The sequence below is a fragment of the Dipodomys merriami genome, unplaced genomic scaffold (assembly GCF_024711535.1).
Source record: "Dipodomys merriami isolate MVZ:Mamm:240054 unplaced genomic scaffold, mDipMer1.0.p SCAF_1, whole genome shotgun sequence".
Classification (NCBI taxonomy): domain Eukaryota; kingdom Metazoa; phylum Chordata; class Mammalia; order Rodentia; family Heteromyidae; genus Dipodomys; species Dipodomys merriami.
The window spans coordinates 76,847,645-76,866,656 of NW_027202270.1; the positions used below are offsets into that span (position 1 = coordinate 76,847,645).

At 36.1% G+C, this 19,012-nt stretch overlaps 1 protein-coding gene across 3 annotated transcripts in view; it reads left to right on the top strand.

The window, feature by feature from the left end:
* Zranb3 (zinc finger RANBP2-type containing 3) overlaps positions 1-19,012 on the top strand; it is a 215,872-nt gene that overhangs the window by 126,548 nt on the left and 70,312 nt on the right. For all 3 annotated transcript variants that reach the window (XM_070023988.1, XM_070023996.1, XM_070024004.1), the window contains exons 4-6: positions 3,106-3,284; positions 6,620-6,851; positions 11,973-12,058. In XM_070023988.1, coding sequence (XP_069880089.1) covers positions 3,106-3,284; positions 6,620-6,851; positions 11,973-12,058 — 497 coding nt within the window. The remainder of the gene's footprint in view (positions 1-3,105; positions 3,285-6,619; positions 6,852-11,972; positions 12,059-19,012) is intronic.

Here is a 19,012-nt window from a genome sequence, read left to right on the forward strand (position 1 = left end):
TAACAAATGGGGCAATGTCATTCTTTCTGATGGAGGCATAGAATTCCGTTGTGTATATACACCACATTTTCTTGATCCATTCATCTACTGAGGGGCATCTGGATTGGTTCCATATCTTAGTTATAGTATGTGAGACATTTTTCTCCAATTAACCAGTAAAAAATAACAGAAGTGGAGCCATGGCTCAAGTGTAGGGTGCCAGCCTCAAGTAAAAATATTAGGAACAGTACCCCAGCTTGAATTCAAACTCCAGTCCAGTACAAATAATTATGAAAAATTGTAGACATTTATGGTTTACAACATGTTGCTTTCAAATATATATGCATTATAGAATAACAGTGTATACCCTCCTTCCTATTGCGCCCGCCCATCTAATGGACATTTTGTTATCTTCTTTTTCTTTCCATTGTCTTGTCACGTTGCCACATATGAAGACCCACATCTTTGATCTTGGCAGTTAGGAAATTTTGATAAATGGAAAGGTGCTTTGCATATTGGCAAAGATAGTACATAAAGTTCTTAAGTAAACTCATAATTGTTAAAATTACTAACAAACAGTGATAAGGACCTCTTAATACAATCTAGGTTCCAGACAGAGCAAATTCTACCTTCCAGAAAATTAGGGAAGTAAAACAGACTGTTATTTCCAGAGAAAATATATTTTAAAAATGGGTTATAAAACTACGGTGGGAAACAAAACCAGGGATTTGTAACTATAGTGGTGGTATGGTCCACAGACAAAACATTAATTAAGGGTAAAACTCAGTTTCTGGAAGCATGTTTATGATCAGAATTGTTTGGCAGGGAAAACAACGTAAGCTCAAGCCAGACAAAACACTATAGTTATTAAACTTCTGTTGCCTTGGAACCATGCTGATAACAGAAAGCTGTGATGTTTGAGTGGTTTCAGGTATGAGAATTGGAAGGCTTTGAAGCTAGGAAAACAAATGGCAGTAAAATATTAATGTATAATTGCTCTTTGGTTCAGTTATAAAAGTTATACGATGTTTGTTACTTTTCCTTTAGAGCTGGGTCTACTACCATAAATTGAATCTTAAATTTGGCTATCTAGTATGATGTATTCTTTGGCAAGCTGTCTAGAATTTCAGATGCTAATTTACATTGATAACAATATAGTCTATATGTATCCATTCCTGTTCTCTCTGTCTCTTTCCTTCCTTTCTTCCCTCCTTTCCTCCCTCCCCCTTTCAGTGTCTTGCTTTGTGATTCATACTTGCCTTGAACTTGCTATGTAGCTACAGTTGAGCTTGAATTCACAATTCTCCTGCCTCAGCCTCTCAAGTACTGGGATTATGGAATATAGGTGTGTACTAACTACTTCAATTTTATATTTTATTCTAAAAGACTGGGTAGAGTGCACTTTTTATCTTCAACTGGATCTTTTTTTAATATTAACAGCTGTTAGACTGATACACTGGTGCAGACCTATAATGCCTGCTACTCAGGACATCTTCACTTTAAAGCCAGTTCTGATTAAGTTGGCAAACCTACCAACATACTATCTAAAAAGTAAACTACAAACAAAAGTACTGGGGAGAAATCTCAGGTAGCAGAGCTCTTGCTTAGTATGGGCAAGGACCTAGTATCAACAAAAACTGTTAGACTTTAGCATTGACTCCATATATGCAAGTTGTATGGCTCAAAACATTGATCTCACTATTCACTTGCGATGAAAAGCTTTTGTGTTACCTCCCTCCCTCCTTTTAAACTGCAAAAACCCTTTCTGGATCTGTGTCTTACCTATTCCAGGTCTATTGTCTTTCTTTGGTTATTTGTTTACTCATAGATTTAAATAATGGCTAAGCAGTCTGGGTGCTGGTGACTCACACACGTACTCCTAGCTACTGAGGAGACTGAGATCTGAGGATCATGTTTCAAAGCCAGTCTAGCAGAAAAATCCCCATGAGACTCTTAACTCCAATTAACCACTCAAAAACTGGAAGTAGAGCTGTGGCTGAAAGTGATAGAGCACTAATCTTGAGCAAGAGAGCTCAGGGACAGCACCCAGGCCCTGAGTTCAAGCCCACAACAAACAAAAAATGAAGGAAGGAAGGAAAGAGAGAGAGAAGGAAGGAATAAAGGAAGGAACGAAGGAAGGTAGGCCTAGGCATTTACTATAAGACAGATAAAAACAACTTCTATTTACCATGTTTTATTTTGAAAGTCTTTACCAATGCAAAAGGACATTGTTCTGCTTTTAATATTCATCCTAAACATTCCCTGTACAACTTTCCTATGGTAACCTATGATATATAATTATCTATGATGGAATCATATTGTAGGAAGTAATATTTTGCTTCTTTTGTTCAGGATGATTGGATCTAGACCTCTTGGATGCTGAGCATATGCTCTATCCACGAGATAACCCCCATAGTCCCATTTGCTTCTTCTTATTGCTGAATAGCATTGGATTGTATGAGTGTATTCAATTACCCATGCACCAGTTAAATCACATTAGAGTTGTGCTCATTTTTGGCTATTATGAATAAAACTGTTAAAAGCATTGATTTAGGAACCACCTTTTTAAATGAGAATAGCATAGATATGGGGCAGTGTTTAGTATGAAAATTGTTGAGTAGAAAGACACCATAACATCACAAAGCTCATATTAATTTTGCATCAATTATCTTTCATTTAAATAATTTAACTTCTTAATAACTGCTTCTTTTGTAAAATGTGTATATTCAGAGCTTACTATAGCTGTAAGATAATAGAAAATGTCTGCTGTATGGGTAAAGCATTTGCTATTGTCTTCTCAAAGAGGAGAAATTGTAAATGGTCCATATATGTTATAAAACTAAGTTCTGTGAAATCATTGTAATTCTTTTTTTTCTTTTTTTTTTCATTGTAATTCTTTATAGGAGCATTTTGTCTTTAATTCTGGTTGCAGATATTTTAAAAATAATGTAATTTGCTCATTGAATTTTAAAGGTCTTTATAATCTCAGACTTGGAGCCATATAATCCAACTGATTTTACATTGGAAAGTTATTTTGAAAGTAATACTCTTAAAATAATACTTCATACGTTCTTTCAAAATATTTTAGGCTTCATTTTCTAACCTATACTTTTATTTTAAATTTAGATGGGCCTAGGAAAAACAATCCAGGCAATTGCAATTGCTTATTTCTATAAAGAAGAGTGGCCTCTTTTAATAGTGGTCCCTTCGTCTCTGAGGTACCCTTGGACAGAAGAAATAGAGAAATGGATCCCAGAGGTAGAGCCTGAGGAAATCAATGTTATTCAGAATAAAACTGATGTTGGGTAAGAACAAAATTTTAATCTTTAAGACAAAAAAGTCTTTGTATACTCAGGTGTTTTTTGTTGTTGTTGTTTGTTTGTTTCTTGGTGATTGGGGTCAAACTTGGACTTCATGCATTGTAATCATGTTTTGATGATTACCTCTATATAATTTAGAAATAAGAGTGTTACTTAGTTCCTAGTTGCTTACTCTTTTAATCCTACCTACTCATAAGGCCAAAAACTGGAGAGTCACAGTTTGAAGCCAGCCCAGGCAGAAAAGATATGGGAGATTTCAAAATAACTAGCAAAAAGCAAGCCTGGTAGTATGGGTCAAATGATAGAATGCCAGCTAAGCAAGCAAGCCAGGCAAGGCTCTTAGTTCAAACCCAGTACAGGCAAAATGAGATAGTATTGTAGGAAATTTGTTTTACATTTTCAAATATGAATTATATACCTAAAACCCAGTAATTTAATCTCCATATTTTTATGACATAGTTTAAAAGTAAATATAAAATATGCATATTTTAAAGATTATTTTACATATCCCTCACATGAATTAAAATTGAATTGTTTTAAGGTTCAAAATTACTTGTAGCCATAAGCTAGTGGCTTCTACCTGTAATCCTAGTTAGGCAGTAGGACAAGATCTGAGGAGTGTGGTTCAGAGCCAGCTTAAGCTGGAAAGTCTGTGAGACTTATTTCCAGTTAACCACCAAAAAGCCAGAAGTGGAACTGTGGCTCAAGTGGTAGAATGCCAGCCATTAGCAAAAAACTCAGAGAGAGCACCCAGGCCCTGAGTTCAAGCTCCAGGACTAACATACATACACACACAAAAAAAAAAAAAATTCAAATTTTCAATGCCTAACTTGAAGCTATATAAGCTTACTCTTATTAACAAATGTGGTACATTTTGTTTTCTAAGTTGTTTACATAGAAGATTTATGTGTTACCTAAAATTAACATTAGCAAGTTTGCTTTTAGTTTTTATGTAATTTTTTCATTTTAATATTTTATTTTTTTAGATATCTGAGAGAATAGGTGAGTTGGGAAAGGTTGGGTGTAAATGTTGAAAGGGGTAACATTAATCAAGATATATTGAAGTCATGAACTGCTTTGATAAATAGTGGCTCCTTTGTACAACTAGTTAAAGATGATAAAAAAAATTAAAAAGAATATTCGGTCATTATTTGAACTTCTTGTAAAAATTAATTATTATTAGTGAATTTTTTCTCAGGAAATTAACCAACTTGAATATGATGTTAGTACATTGCATATCTAGTTGAATGATGAAAATTATCATGTTTCCAAAAGCTCAAAAATCACTTCTTTCTGAGCCTTAAGAGCAGTGCATCTACTTTGAATAAATGTTAATTCTTAGATTTAAAAATTATAGTATTATATTCTACCATATTCTCTATAATTTTTAATACAGAGAATATTTATAGAAATAAGTTTGGTCTTAATGAGTTTGGAAAAAGGAAATCGATAAAGGAGGTTTTTTTTTTTTTTTTACTCTTCCTGTAGCGAGATCTAATGCATTAGCACACATTTGTATGTGAAGAAGAAAATGTAGACATTATTTGCATTATTAAGATAAATATAGGCAGTCATTATTAATAGATTCCTATTTTGCACTAAAATTTCATAAAATTAAAAAAGAGGATATATAGCGAATGTTGAATTAATTAAACCTTCCTTCCATAACAGTTTCCTGTCAGCTATACTTTATTTTAAAATTTTCTTAAGATATGTCTTTCCTGGAGTCTTTTATAGCATTTAGAACCTGGGCACTGTCCCTGAGCTTCTCACCCCACCCCTACCCCCATTCAAACCTAGCATTCTACCAATTTGAACCACAGCACCTCTTCCAGTTTTCTAGTAGTTAATTGAAGATAAGAGTTTCACAAACTTTCCTAGCCTGGCTAGCTTTGAACTGGAATCCTCAGATCTCAGCCTCCTATGTAGCAAGGATTATAGGTATGAGCCACTGGCACCTGGCTGAAATATACTTTCTTGAAACTAAAAATGATGCTGTTATTTTTATTGGAATAATATTTGGGGTAGGTTAGGTAGCCCTACAACCCAAGTATGTAAGGGTTTGAGAGAATATTAACTAAGTTCAGAGAAGTTACCCAGTGCCTTTTAAATCCTAAAAGAAACAGCTTTGAATATGTACCAACATGTGTCAACATGCATTACCTCAGCCATTCCCAAACTCTTCTTCAGTTCAGAGACAGCAGCACAAGCTACAGAACTTACTACAGTGGCTTTCAAAGCCTTTGTCTTCTGTATGTTGTTCACTATATACCTGAGTTATATAGTAATATTAACACCATGTTTTTCTTCTGCATATTCATATTTCTGGAGTTTGAGTAAAGTAAGAAAATCATAGGGCTTTGTTAAGTAAATGAAAAAGAAGCCGCCATTTAAAAATGCATTTGTGACAGTAGTGCTAGATGATACTTAGGCTCTCTTGCTTTTCTGCTAGAGGGTAAAGAATGTATTTTTTTCATTATGGATAATAGTAAATGGAAAGTGATGTGTTTCCTTGTTCATGAATTTATTCATCAAATTATTCTACAAGTATTTGCTGTGAACGTAGCACTGTGTATATAAAGATGGATAAGCCACATTATACACATAAGATACATAAGTATAAAATGTATAAAAATAGCTCTATGTGTATAATTTCATAATAGAAACATAAAGAATATTACAGAATTGTGAATTGTAGAGATAAAAAGAGGATTTCTTTACGTTAGCTCAGTGATTCTCCACCTTAGGTGATAAACCCTTTTCTAACCACATTCTATCATCACCTGGCCAAGGACCTTTTTGTTGTCACAGTAAATGAGGAACTTTGTTGGCCTTCAATGGGTTTGAAATGTCCTGGAGTTTGAATGTCCTGAATTGTACTAGACAGGACACTTATACTAACTGTTGGCCAGATCAAATTACCAATAACAACAAGGTTAAAAATGTGTGCATGTTCTATTTATGTGAAGGTTTCCCTGAATAGCCAACTAATGTTTGAGTGTACACTTTATGCATAATTTTAGATGCATAGAAGGAAATATTATCAGAAAGTAATGGCCTTATCCTAGTAATGTTGTTTGTTAGATCATCAAATTTTCCAAAAACCACTTAACCAAGATTTTGGACCCTACTTTATTCTATATGAAGAATGTAAAATTTTAAGGGAAATTGAGTTTCAGTGGTAGTGTCTCCTCCTATGGTTTTCTTTTTCTTTTGTTTATTTCCCCTTCCAAAATTGTATGGTGTATAATTGTTTGAAATTATATTGTTTAATCATATTCATTACTGAGGTATTTTTAAGTATATATTTTCTCTTCTAGGAGAATATCAATCAGCAAAGTGACAGTTCTGGGTTATGGGCTTTTGACCACAGATGCAGAGACTTTGATAGATGCCCTGAATAATCAGAACTTCAAAGTAGTGATAGTGGATGAGTCACACTACATGAAATCTAGAACTGCAACCCGCAGCAAGATTTTATTGCCAATAGTGCAGAAAGCCCAAAGAGCCATTCTTCTTACAGGAACTCCAGCTTTGGGAAGGCCTGAAGAGGTAATTTTTATACTTTAGTTTTTAAAGGATAAAAAAGAAAACTGAATCAGTCATTTGCTTTACAATGTTTATTTTCAAACCAGATGCTTCATATGACAAAAGGATACATTAGGACTCTCTAGACAGCTATCAATAATTAAATATGTATCTTTTATTATGACTTTTTTGGTCTATTTACATGGAAATCTTAGAAGTCCTTGTAGGTATGTATAAAATACAATCTTTACCATTATTACAATGTTTCTGTAGTTAGTGCAGTAATATTCTTTACATCTGCTCTTGACATTATTTCATAGCCTCGATCTTTACTTACCTTAGGACTTTCTATAATAATCACGTTACCATTGGGTTATCTACGTTATTTCTTTTATATGGCATTATAGAACTTGTCTACTTTTCTTTCACTTCAAAATACACATTTGAAAAGGCAGAGAGAAGCTAGAGCTTGTGTGTAGACCAGATGAGGTATGTAGTTATAATGGAAGAAGAAGGAACTTGTTTCATACCCCACTTAGCTTTGTCACCCTAACAGGTAGAGTGTGGATTAGAAATAATAGGTGAAACTCGTAAAAGGTTATAAGGGTTAGCATTCCCTAATAAAGCCTTGTCTACTAATAAACACTGATCTATATTGAAACAACAACAATGGATTTGTTCTGTTCTAGAATTTTTAGGAGAATTGAAGAAAATTTCGAAAATGCCTAGCCCTTTGTCTTACCTCTCAACATATGGTACCCATTCTTGCTTATTCAGACAAATCTGAATAACAGCTATTATCATTCAGTCTCTGCCAGTAATATCTAGACTCTGCTTTTAACTTCCTTCCTTGGAAATGTTCAGAGACTTGTCAATGCTAATTTTTCCAAGAACCAACTTTGGGATTTTAAAAAATGTGTTTCCTGTTTTGTTTCATTTATTTGCATAATAGTCTTTATTATCTCCTTCAACAATTGGCTTTTGATTTAGCTTGCTCTTCTTTTTCTAAGTGGAAGGTTAAGTAGAGATAGTTCTTTTTAAACATAATCATGTACAACAATGAATCCCTACTTCTGCTGCAGCACCATTGGTTACTTAGGAGTATATGTCCTATGAAAAGAATGTAAAATGCCAACATTGCTTTGAAAATCACTGACAGTTCTTTAGTACTTGCCTGTATAATTGTACTACTCACTACTCATAAAGCTGAGATCTGAAGATTCCAACTCAAAGCCAGAGAGGGCAGGAAAGTCCATGAGACTCTTAACTCCAATTATCCACTCCACTTATCCACCAAAAGTCAGAAATAGAGCTGTGGCTCAAGTGCTTTCCTTGAACAAATAAATTTAGGGACAGCCCCCAGGCTCTGAGCGCGCGCGCGCACACACACACACACACACACACACACACACACACACACACACACACACACACACACACACACACACACACACACACACACACACACACACACACACACACACACACACACACACACACACACACACACACACACACACACACACACACACACTAGAGCTGTGGCTCAAGTGCTTAAATTTAGGGACAGCCCCCAGGCTCTGAGCGCACACACACACACACACACACACACACACACACACACACACACACACACACAATTTTAAAAAGCTGAAGAGGTATTGTATGAACCCACAGTTCCAGTTCCATTCCTGTGAACCAAAGAAAATTGAAGACATATGTTCCAGATTTTGTTTTCTTTTTAGTTTACATAGCTGAAAATTGAATCAAGGACCTTACTTATGTTAGTCCAGCATTCTTCCATTTAACACCTAAAGCTCTTTTGTTTTTATTTATTCATTCATTCGTTTATTTATTTATGTTTTTTGGTAGTACTGGGGTTTAGATTCGGGGCCTTGTACTTGCTATGTAAGTGCTATAGCTTGGGTCATACCCTCATTTCTGTATTTTGGTTTTTGAGACAAATGTCACTAATATCTTTGCTCAATCTATCCTTGAACTTGCTATTCTCTTGCATCAGACTCCTGAGTAGCATGAGTTACAAGTTATGCTAGCACGCCAGGCTACAAAGCGGTGTTAATATTAGCATTATTCATGATACCCAAAAAGTGAAACTAATCAAATGTCTATCAGTAGATGAATGGTTAAACTGTGGTATATCAATACAATGGAATGTAATTTGGTCATATATAGGAATACAGTACTATAGATGCTGCAGTGTGGATGAACTTTGAAACAGTATTCTGGGGGAAATAAGCAAGATTCAAAAGCCTACATACTGACTAATTCTATGGTGCTAACTGCAACCTGAGGGAACACAACAGGATACTGGGCTGAGGAAAATTAGAACAATAGAGATGTAGACTGATAGAAAATGGGAGAGACCAAGGGTCCAGATGCTCTCCTGCATTTGGTCCAGGAGTTCCTACAAGCAAGCATATTTATGAGTTCATACAAAGAAGGTTACCCTGGATACATGCAAAACAGTAAAGCACCTATATTAATATTACAATCAGCTAAAACAGTGTTTGTGAGACACTGGTTCCCTTATTCTTTTGAGACAGAAGACTGCAGCCCAAAGGAAAGTCCAGACATGATGTTTACTTAATCTAACCCAAGGTTAAGTTGTCAAGGACTCTTTATCCAGCCTACAAGGTCCCTAGCACAGCTGCCAGCCTAAGGAAAAGGGGGGAACAGCAATCCAGTCTCTTCACTCTCTTCAGAGTTTTAACCCTTGCATTGCCAGCTCTAAGCATTCCAAGGTAGCATTCTAACCTCTCAGCCTTGTTCAGGTTTCATAGCTCAGCTTCAGAATTTTCTGCAATTCTGTTTATATGAAATATCAGGTACAGGCAAATTCATGAAAATGGAAAATAGATTAGTGCTTACCACAAGTGGATGGAAGGAAATATGGGGCTTAACTGCTAATGGAGAGAGATTTTTTTTAAGGGGTAATAAAAATATTCTAAAAGGAGCTAGGAAGGTGGCTCAGTGGTAGTGTGCTTGGCTTGCATGCATGAAGCCCTGGGTTCGATTCCTCAGCACCACATAAGCAGAAAAAGCTGTATGTGGCCCTGTGGCTCAACTGGTAGAGTGCTAGCCTTGAACTGAAGAGTTGAGGGACAGTGTCCAGGCCCAGAGTTCAGGCCCCATGACTGGCAAAAAAAAAAATTAAAAAAAAAAAAATATATATATATATATATATATTCTAAAAGTAAAGCTGTGTGCTGGTAGTTCACACCTGTAATCCTAGCTGAGGTCTGAGAATCACTGTTCAAAGCCAGAACGGGCTAGAAAATCTGAGACTCATATCTAATCAACCATCAAAACTGTGGAAGTGGAGTTGTGGTTCAAACGGTAGAACGTAAAGTGCTCTTGAGTTCAAAGAAGCTCAGAGACAGCACCCAAGCCCTGAATTCAAGCCTCAGGATTGGAAAAAAAATCTGAAAGGTGACTCAGGAACAACTTTGTAAATATATTAAAAGCCACTAAATTCTGTACTTAAGCGTATGGACTTTTTTCACAATAAAAATAATAATAAAATAAAATGTTAAAAAAAAAAGAGTATGGACTTTATAGCAACTGAATTATACCTCAGTAAAGCTGTTAGTTTTAGTTTTATAATGCCTATTGAAATAGCAATAAAGGACTACTATATGCAGCCTATCAGATTTGTAAATATGAAAAAAATTGTGATACTACTGATGAAAGTGTAAATTGAGACAATCTTTTTGTTAGCCAATATGGTAACATCCAGCAAGCTTTAAAAAGCATATTATCTTATGGCTTGACTGGGCTCAGTGGTTCAACACCTGTATAGCATGCTGTGCATGCTGGTAGACATGAGTTTGATTCTACAGCATCATAAAAATGAAAAAAATATATACAAGTTAACTCAACTGTTTTATTTCTAAAAATATATTGCACAAAATCAGTCTAAGAAAAATGCGGTATGTAGATTGATAAATAAGTGACAGTATGTAATACATATACACAGATTTATATGAAGTTATTTTTATAACTGTATAAAAACTATAAACAACTATGCATCCAATATCAAAGTTTTAAGAAACTTAATTCTGCCAAGTGCCAGTGTATCTGTAATGAATCCTAGCTACTCAGGAGACTGAAATCTGAGGATCATAGGTTGAAACCAGCCTGGGCAGTAAAGACCATGGAGATTCTTTTTTTTTTTTTTTTTTTTTTTTTGTCGGTTGTGGCACCTGAACTCTGGGCCTGGGCTCTAGCTGTCCCTCAGTTCTTCTGCTCAACGCTAGCACTCTACCACTTGAGCCACAGTGCCACTTCCGGCTTTTTCTGCTTATGTGGTGCTGAGGAATTGAAATCAGGGCCTCATGCATGCAAGGCAAGCACTCTACCACTGAGTCACCTTCCCAGCCCTCCATGGAGATTCTTATCTTCAAATAACTAGCAAAAAGTTGTAAGTACAGTTGTGGTTCATATGGCAGAACACCACCTTTAAGAGAAAAAGCTAAGGGAGAGTGCCCAGGCTCTGAGTTTAAGCCCTAGTACTGGCACAAAAAAAAATTTTTTTTTTTGGATCCAGTCGTGGGGCCTGAACTCTGGGCCTGGGTGCTGTCCCTCAGCTCTACCGCTTGAGCCACAGCCCCACTCCGGCTTTTTTCTTTCTGCTTATGTGGTGCTAAGGAATCGAACCCAGGGCCTCAGGCATGCAAGGCAAGCGCTCTACCACTGAGCCACCTTCCCAGTCCCCACAAAAATTTAAAAAATGAAAAAAAAAAAGAAGAAAAAAATATACCTCTCATTCTTGAATGATGTTTGGGTTGGGGCAGAGAGGAAGCCTGGGTCTTGGAGGAGTATATTTTCTTGTATATTTTTGTTATATTATTAGTTTGTTGTTGTTGTTATTGGTTGTGGGGCCTGAACTCTGGGCCTGGAAGCTGTCCCTCAGCTCTTCAGCTCAAGGCTAGCACTCTACCACTTGAGCCACAGCGCCACTTCTGGCTTTTTTCTGCTTATAGTAATTGAACCCAAAGCCTCATGCATAGAAGGCAAGCACTCTACCACTGAGCCACCTTCCCAGCCCCTATTAATTTGTTTTTATCATCATAATAAATTACTTGAAAAATATACAATATATTGAAAACATGTGTATTATTACAGCTTTTCATGCAGATTGAAGCTCTCTTTCCACAAAAATTTGGAACATGGACTGAGTATGCTAAAAGATACTGCAATGCACATGTCAGGTATGACAATTTTTCATTACTTCACATATTTATCACTAAGATTAAGCTTTATTAGTCATTCTTTATTCCAGCAATTTTCAGACTTGTGGTAGCTCTTCAGTAATAGATTGTGTGAATAAACTACATGTAAAATCAGTTAAAAAAATACCTATGCATGGTATTGCATCCCTGTAATCCCAGCACTTAAGAGACTCAGTCAGGAGAATTGTCTTTGAGGCCAGCCTGGGACTATGCAGTATGGTCCTGTCTCATAATTTTAAAAATTACAAAAAAACAGCAGGTAAGTTTTTCTTCATTTTTACTTTTTACCTTTCACATTTTCTATCTTCGAAATTATTTATTTTTATTGACTTAGATATACATGCAAATTATACGAATTTGAGAAATAAGTGATTTTTCATGCTTGTCTTCTAGCCAGACATTTTCCTTTTCAGTTACCACTGTTGACAGTTTCTTATTTGTCCTTCTGGGTACACTTTGAGCCTGAACAGTCATGTATGATTGTATAGTTGGACTATTAGTCTGTTGTATTTCCACCTATATAGTAGTATATTATGCACATTGTTTTTGTGTTGTGCTTTCTTCACAATAGATATTGGAAGTCTTTCCATAACAGTTCTTGAGGGGCTTTTCCTTTTTCTTAGCAGTACTAGAGTTTGAATTAAGAGCCTTGTGCTTGCTTAGCTTGCTTGCTCAGCTGGCACTCTACAGCTTGAGGCACACATCTTACCCTACTGGTTATATTGAAGATGACACTATAGGACTTTCCTGCCCAAGCTTGCTTTGAATCACAGTCTTCCAGATTCCACTTCCTGAGTAGCTAGGATTATGGCACCCAGTTTCCTGAGGAGTTTTAACATTCATTTGAATGGCTCCATGTCTATATCCACTGTTTGGAGTTTATTGATTCAATTCACTCTTAAGAGGTATTTGCTTTAGTATATAGGTAATACTATATAATGAGTCTCTCTGCACATGTTCAGAGTTAGTTTTGTGGCATGAAAATCTACACTTAGATTGCCTATGTTTTATTTTCACATCTGCTGTTTCTCAGATCTTTTCTTTGAGGAATTTATTTATTTATTTATTTTTATTTTTATTTTTTTATTTTTTGCCAGTCCTAGGGCTTGAACTCTAGACCTGGACACTGTCCCTGGGCCTCTTTGTACTTAAGGCAAGTACTCTACCACTTAAGCCACAGCACTACTTCCAGCTTTTTTGAGTAGTTTATTGGAGATAAGAGTCTCAGGGACTTTTCTGCCCAGGTTGGCTTCAAACCTTGGTCTTCAGCTTCCTGAGTATCTAGGAATATGGGCATGAGCCAATGGTGCTTGGCATAAGGAACATAATTTATCTTCCTGTTCCTGAGTTTCCTTATCTCTAAAAGCAGAGTATAATTGTGCCTGCCTCAGAGAGTTATTGGACTTATATTTATCTTTATACTTATATTTATAAAGGACTTGAAAGGTGACTTAGAGTGAACACTTAATTGTTAGCTGTTATAATCTTTCACATTATCATTATATAGATGGAAATAAATTTAAGATAGATCTATAAAAGTAGAATTGCTGGTTCAAAGACATTTTAGGTCTTTCCAAGTCATGCTCCACAGAGTTTTATTCCCACTTGCTGTGTGTTTAGGTTTGTCTCTTTTCCCATAACTTAAAAGCACGGTGAAATATACTCTTTTTTGGGGGGGGGGGTCATGGGGCTTGAACTGGGAACTGTCCCTGTGCTCTCTTCAGCTCAAAGTGAGCATTCTACCACTTGAGCCACAGCGCCACTTCTAGTTTTTTGGTGGTTAACTGGAGATAAGAGTCTCATGGACTTTTCCTACCCAGGCTAACTTTGAACCACTATCCTCAGATCTCAGCCTCCTGAGTAGCTAGGATTGCAGGTGTGAGCCACTGGCACCCAGCTTGTGTCTTAGGCTTTTTAAAGGACTTCCAAGTACAGATCTAGAAAGAATAATCCCTGATTGTTTATACAAAGCCAATCTAAATTTGATACCAATATCAGACAAGGTAATTCCCCCAAAGAAAGAAAACATGAGCGGAGTGGTGGCTCACACCTGTAATCCTAGCTACTCAGGAAGCTGAGATCTGAGGATCACTATTCAAAACCAGCCCAGAAGGAAACTCCATGAGACTCTTATCTCCAATAAACCACTCAGAAAACCGAAAGTGGTACTATGGCTCAAGTGGTAGAGCGCTAGCCTTGAGCTGAAGAGCTGGGGGACAGCACCCAGGCCCAGACTTCAAGCCCCACGACAGACTCCCCCCCCCCAAAAAAAGAAAGAGAACATGAGACTTTCTACTTAGGGCTGTAAATACAAACATCTTCAATTTTAATACTTTAGTAGAATCTAGAAACTCAAAAGTTCTAATATGTTACCTATGTACAAATATAATTTATGTCAGGAATGCAAGGATTATTTATTTCTGTCTATGTGTCTATTCTTCTATTTATTTTTGAGTTGGGCTCTTTCTTTGTTGACCAAGATTGGCTATATACCTCTGAACTCCTCAGCTGCTCTATTTACCAAAACTTTAACACCCCATATCCTGTTCATGTTCACGCATGTTATTAAATTATCATATGTATTCATATATATACATATATGTATGTATGTTATTCATATATAAATATACTAGGCACACAAAAGCATACATCGTATGTACATAGTCATATATGCATAATTAAAGTACATCTTTAGTAAATAATAATTATTAACAATAATAAATTGGTTACTAATAAGTAGACTAAAGTAGGTTAAATTATTATATCCAATACAGTAGAATATCATGTAGTTTTATAAGTTTTTTTGTTTTTTTTTTTTGTCGGCTGTGGGGCTTGAACTCTGGGCCTGGGCGCTGTTCCTCAGCTCTTCAGCTCAAGGCGAGTGCTCTACCACTTGAGCTACAGTGCCACTTCCGTTTTTTTCTGGTGGTTTATTGGAGATAGGAGTCTCACGGTCTCTCCTGCCCGGGATGGCTTTGAACCGCGATCCTCAGATCTCAGCCTCCTGAAGCTAGGATTACAGGTGTGAGCCACCAGCGCCCGGCTATAAGTATTATTAAATGAATATCTAAGGTACATTATTGAAGGAAAGGAAATTTTCAAACAATTTTGCTATCTTTTCTTAAAAATTTTTTTCTTTTTTTTCTTTTTTTCTTTTTTTTTTTTTGTCAGTTGTTGGCCTGAACTCTGGACCTGGGCGCTGTCCCTCAGCTCTTCAGCTCAAGGCCAGCGCTCTACCACTTGAGCCACAGCACCACTTCTGGCTTTTTCTGCTTATGTGGTGCAGAGGAATCGAACCCAGGGCTTCATGCTTGCAAGGAAAGCACTCTACCACTGAGCCACCTTCCCAGCCCATGAGTACATTTCTTATCAAGCATTGTAGTCTCCTCCTTTGTTTCCCCTTCCCATCCCTTCCCATCTTCCCCCAATCCCCCCCATCCAAGTGAGCACATTTCTTATCTAACTTGTTGCCCCTTCCCTCATTTTTCTCCCTCTTTCCCTCCTCAACTCTTTTTTAAAGAAGTTTTTGTACATAGAAACACATAAATAGGTTTTCTGTGGTAGAGTGATGGCTTCTGGCCCACCTAACAACCATTAGGCTTGGATTACTGTGAAGTCCCCTTTGCATGCTGTTATTTCAGCTCTTCAGCCTTAGTGATTCTTGCACTGCAGATACCAAGTTAGTCTATGCAAAACATAATTACTGAAATAATCATTAGGCAACTATGAGAGCCTAAATGTTCAGTACACTTATCTTTGTTTATTTTCATTTGGTTTGGTTTGGGTTTGTACTGTGGCTTGGATTCAGTGGCATCACGCTTGCCTAGCTGGTGTTATACCACTTGATCTCTGGCTCCAGTTCATCATTTTGCTAGTTAATTGGAGATTGGGTCTCGTAGACTTTTCTGGCTGGGATAGCTTTGAACTGTGATCCTCTACATCTGTCATCTTGAATAGCTAGGATTACAGTTGTGAGCCACTGACACCTTGCTTGCTTGGCTAGTATTATGGTTTGTCATATGACAACAGAAGTATATACTTGTCCTTTTCTTACTTATAAATGCAAACACTGCTTTGAAGAAAGATTCATCTTTCTGAAATGCTATATGATAATAGATATTGTGTTCTTTTTTCTGTTTTCTAGAGAAAGCTATTTCAGAGATTAGTATTTTTTCCTCTTAAAAGGCATTTTCTTTCAAGTTTCATATCAAAAGTCTTGTTTTTTCTTTACTTTTGTACTTTGAAAACACTGTGGTTCCATACACTCAATTTCAGATCAGGACATTTCCTGACATTTTAAGTTAGTCTGTGGAATGCTATTTTTTTTTCTACAGTGTTTTTAATTCTGTGAAGCTGCCATTTTCACACTATAATTTTGCAGAATGCAAATTATGGTTAGTTATTCTGCTTTGGACTCATTTTATATTTGAAATGTCATAGCTGTATTCAAAATAAATGTAGGTGAAGCTTGGACAAAAAAATGTTACTTTGCCTTTATTAAGTTTATTAAATACTTTAGTAGTGGCAACCAGAAGCATACTAATGCAAATGTAGTCTATGTATCCGATTTGGTGTGAGGGCCTCAGAGAAAAGGATTCCTCAGCCAGAACATTCATTCTAGATCCCAAAATTTCTGACATCAGTCACTTTACTGCATTATATTTAAGGAAGTTATAAATACAACAATGCTTTGGGGAAGTAAGCATACTGAATCATCAGTTGTTGGAGCTAGAAAAGGCTTTAGAGTTCATCCATTCATCCTCTTATCATTTTATAGATACTTTGTGGAGCTAAATGATTTGCCCTGTTTCTAACTTTGTCTTGCATTTTTTCCCGTTTTTTGGGGGGGCTGAATGAATGATTTTAAAAATGGCAATTTTAATAAATACTCTATTGAAAAGAACATTTTAAATAAGGGTAAAGAGCGATACTGTACATTTTCCTTAGCACTGTCTTATTTAAAGTTCTCACTTGTGCCTACAATAGATATTATGTCTAGTCCATTTGGAAATGACTAAAATCTTAGAGAAACAGTTATTATATTGGGTGGCAGATAAGAATTTGAATAATTAGATAAACTTAATAGGATAAGTTCTGCTATTTTGCTTGAAAAATCAGTTTGGTGGACAAAAATTTGAAAACATCAATAGTTGAGCTGAAAGATTACCAACTTTTTTTGTTTGTTGTTTTGTTTTTTTTTTGTCGTGGATCTTCAACTCTGGGCCTGGGTACTATCCCTTAGCTCTTCAGCTCAAGGCCAATGCTCTGCCACTTGAGCCACAGTAACACTTCTGGTTTTCTGGTGGTTAATTGGAGATAAGAGTCTCACAAACTTTCTTGTCTGGGCTGGCTTTGAGCTGTGATCCATAGATCTCAGTCTCCTGAGTAGTTAGGATTACAGGCGTGAGCCACCAATGCCTGGCAAAGACTATCAGTTTTGAATAACTCAAATTAAGTTGGAATAAGAGTTGGTTCCTCCTCAGTTATTATGTATGGGTTGTATAAATCAATTCCTTCAAAAATTACACTTAGAGTATATGTTATATACTAGGCTAAGTGCTAGTTATCAGATATGCCAGCCTACAAGACCTTCATGACCCCAGTCTTCACTGGGTTTTCAAGTCAGACACTAACCAAGTAATTACTATTTTGACAAGTATCATAAAAGAAGGCTACAGTGGCAGAATGCATCAGAGTAAATTAATCAAGCCACAAAGGACAGAAGCATCTTGGGAGTAAACAATGCCTGTTTGCTTTTCAGGAAGAGGGAATTTAATGTTCTGAGGCCCAGAGCCATAGAAATTACTATGCCTTTGAGTAACTAAAATTAGTCCAATTTAGCTTAAGATTGTAGGAGTAAATAAAGAGGAACTCAATAAGACTTAAGCAGAGGTCATGTTATATATTATATATATATATATATAATAATCACAATAGTAATACATTGTTGGATGTTTTCTGTTTGTTTTTATTGTGTTTTGTTTTGTGTAAAAAAACTAATGGAGAATATAAGGCCATGAGCTCAAGCCCCAGTAATCACAAGGAAGGAAGGAAGGAAGGAAGGAAGGACGGAAGGACAGAAGGAAAGAAAAAAAGGAAGAGAGAAAGAGAGAGAAAAGAAAAATGTATGGAAATAAAAAACATGATTAGAGTTAAAAGTTTTTCTTTTTTTTTTTTTTTTTTTTTTTGTCAGTTGTGGGGCTTGAACTCTGGGCCTGAGTGCTGTCCCTCAACTCTTCAGCTCAAGGTGATCACTCTACCACTTGAACCACAGCGCCACTTCTGGTTTTCTAGTGGTTTATTGGACATAAGAGTCTCACAGACTTTCCTGCCTAGGCTGGCTTTGAACTGCGATCCTCAGATCTCAGCCTCCTAAGTAGCTAGGATTATAAGCTTGAGCCACCAGCCCCCTGCTTCTTTGTTATTTTTATGACAGTATTTTTGCATGGTCATGATTTTATTATGAACCAATAAAAGTAAATACACTCATGTAACTATAACCCCTCTGTAGAGCGTTTTTACAATAAAAAATGTTTTTAAAAAAGTATATACAATGAAAAAATCCCTTTTCTTCTCTTTGTACAGGCAATTATATGTAGGTTTTAGTATCTCTTCGTAGAAACTGTGCAAATTCCTATTTTTTAAGATATTAGTATATTAAAACATTTTACTTTGTTCTTTTGTCCTTTTATTGTATCCATAAATAACCACTTTTTTATGATTGCATGGGATTGTATTATTGGGGAGTATACAGAGTTTTGAGAGTGGCAGGGAACTGAAGGAATCATTTTCATTATGAAAGGAAATGATAGTCATGTTCAGAGAAATGAAAAAGTTGAGTTTAAAAGTTGACATGGTCTGAAATTTTGTCCAATGGGGATTGAGATAATGTAGTGTAAGACTTTGAACCATACTAAATAAGTATTTGGGATC